The sequence below is a fragment of the Seriola lalandi genome, unplaced genomic scaffold (genome assembly GCF_002814215.2).
Source record: "Seriola lalandi dorsalis isolate HSWRI2012SDOR001 ecotype SW California unplaced genomic scaffold, Sedor1 jcf7180002054575, whole genome shotgun sequence".
Lineage (NCBI taxonomy): Eukaryota > Metazoa > Chordata > Actinopteri > Carangiformes > Carangidae > Seriola > Seriola lalandi.
Genome location: NW_019525128.1, coordinates 129 through 1,556, shown reverse-complemented (window position 1 = coordinate 1,556; position 1,428 = coordinate 129). Strand labels below are relative to the sequence as shown.

At 41.2% G+C, this 1,428-nt stretch overlaps 1 protein-coding gene across 1 annotated transcript in view; it reads left to right on the top strand.

Moving 5' to 3' along the window:
- Positions 1-1,012, top strand: part of LOC111663351 (segment polarity protein dishevelled homolog DVL-3-like) — a gene marked incomplete at its 3' end in the record, with an annotated part of 12,993 nt that extends 11,981 nt beyond the window's left edge. Inside the window, exons 10-11 of the mRNA XM_023417518.2 lie at positions 647-783; positions 878-1,012. Of these exons, the coding sequence (XP_023273286.1) occupies positions 647-783; positions 878-1,012 (272 nt within the window). The remainder of the gene's footprint in view (positions 1-646; positions 784-877) is intronic.
- Positions 1,013-1,428: the final 416 nt, after the last annotated feature.

The window sequence follows — 1,428 nt, the reverse complement described above, 5'->3', positions numbered from 1 at the left end:
AAGTGCAGTCTGATTCTCTCTGCACTGCGATTGTCTTTTCCTAAGTCCTTAGGAATTCTCCTTCACATCTTTCATTGACCTTGTGACGTTTTCTATCGAGGTCGAGGAGAAGTGGTTAGGAAAGGAAATTATTCTGACTTTTTGACCACAGCCCTGGTCTTTAATTACTAGAGAAATCTGTTCAGTCTCCAGACATGTCTCTACAGCATCATCAGCAGAACTTCATGAAATGATCTGCTGCTTATTAATAGTGAATGGTGACATTCTGTCTCATTGTTAGTGATGGTTATTTATTCAGTGAAGCCTCTAAAAAGTATTAAGTTGTTCTAAAAATCACATCATATAAGTAAAGATTATTTTCTGAATTAGAAAAACTAATATCTGTGCATTGATATGCAGCTCCCACTGATGTATTTACACAACATTTAGTTCATAGTCTGAGTCCAAAACCTGTATTTCTGCATTTTATATTCTTGACTCCAGTGTTACAGTTTTAAAGGTTAAATGTCAGCTGAGAGCAGGACCTATCAGCATCATTGGACTCTGCTTTATCTACAGGATTTACTACTGATGCTGATATGTATAAACACAGCAGTAACACTAATATATTGTTGTTATGTATAAAGTTCAGTCTAATCCAGTAAAGTCACATTAATGCTCATTGTCGTTCTCCCTCCTCCGTCTTTCCTGAAACCCCTGAAGGTGAACCGGTCCGTCCCATCGACCCTGCTGCCTGGGTGTCTCACACTGCCGCCATGACTGGGAGGCTCCTCCCACACTATGGTAAGACTCCCATCAGCCCCTGCAGCATCCATCAATGCGTCCTTTATCTGTCCTTCCATGACTCAGACAGTAACCTACTGCTGTTGTTTATCAGGTGTCCATGAAGAAAACCATCTCACCATTCACAGCAACATCACAGCTGTTGTCAAGGCGATGGCCAATCCGGAGTCAGGCCTGGAGGTTCGGGACAGGATGTGGCTGAAGATAACCATCCCCAACGCCTTCATCGGTAAGAAGTCCAACTCACATCCTAGTCTGCATCATCCAGCAGGCTTGACCTGAGGCTCTGTGCACTGGAACAGTGGTACACAGTGCTCATGGTGAGGTGCACTTTAGAGACCTCTAAGACCCAGAAGGTGGTCTAGCAACACCAACTACTGCTTTGATGATATTTACAGAAACCTCAAAGACTCCTCTGTACACCAGGGTTAAAATACTCTGTTGCTGATCCATGAAAAAGATCAATTAAGGCATTTATGATTTTATGAAACAAAGGTCGCTGGATGTGAACTGGAAACACTGCAGCTCATGATCATGGTTATTCTTCATGTTCAAACTCAATGAGCTGAGATGAGATAGAAAATAATATGAATATAGAGAAATATAATAGGAAGTTTTAAATTCACTTCACAACATATAAATTGA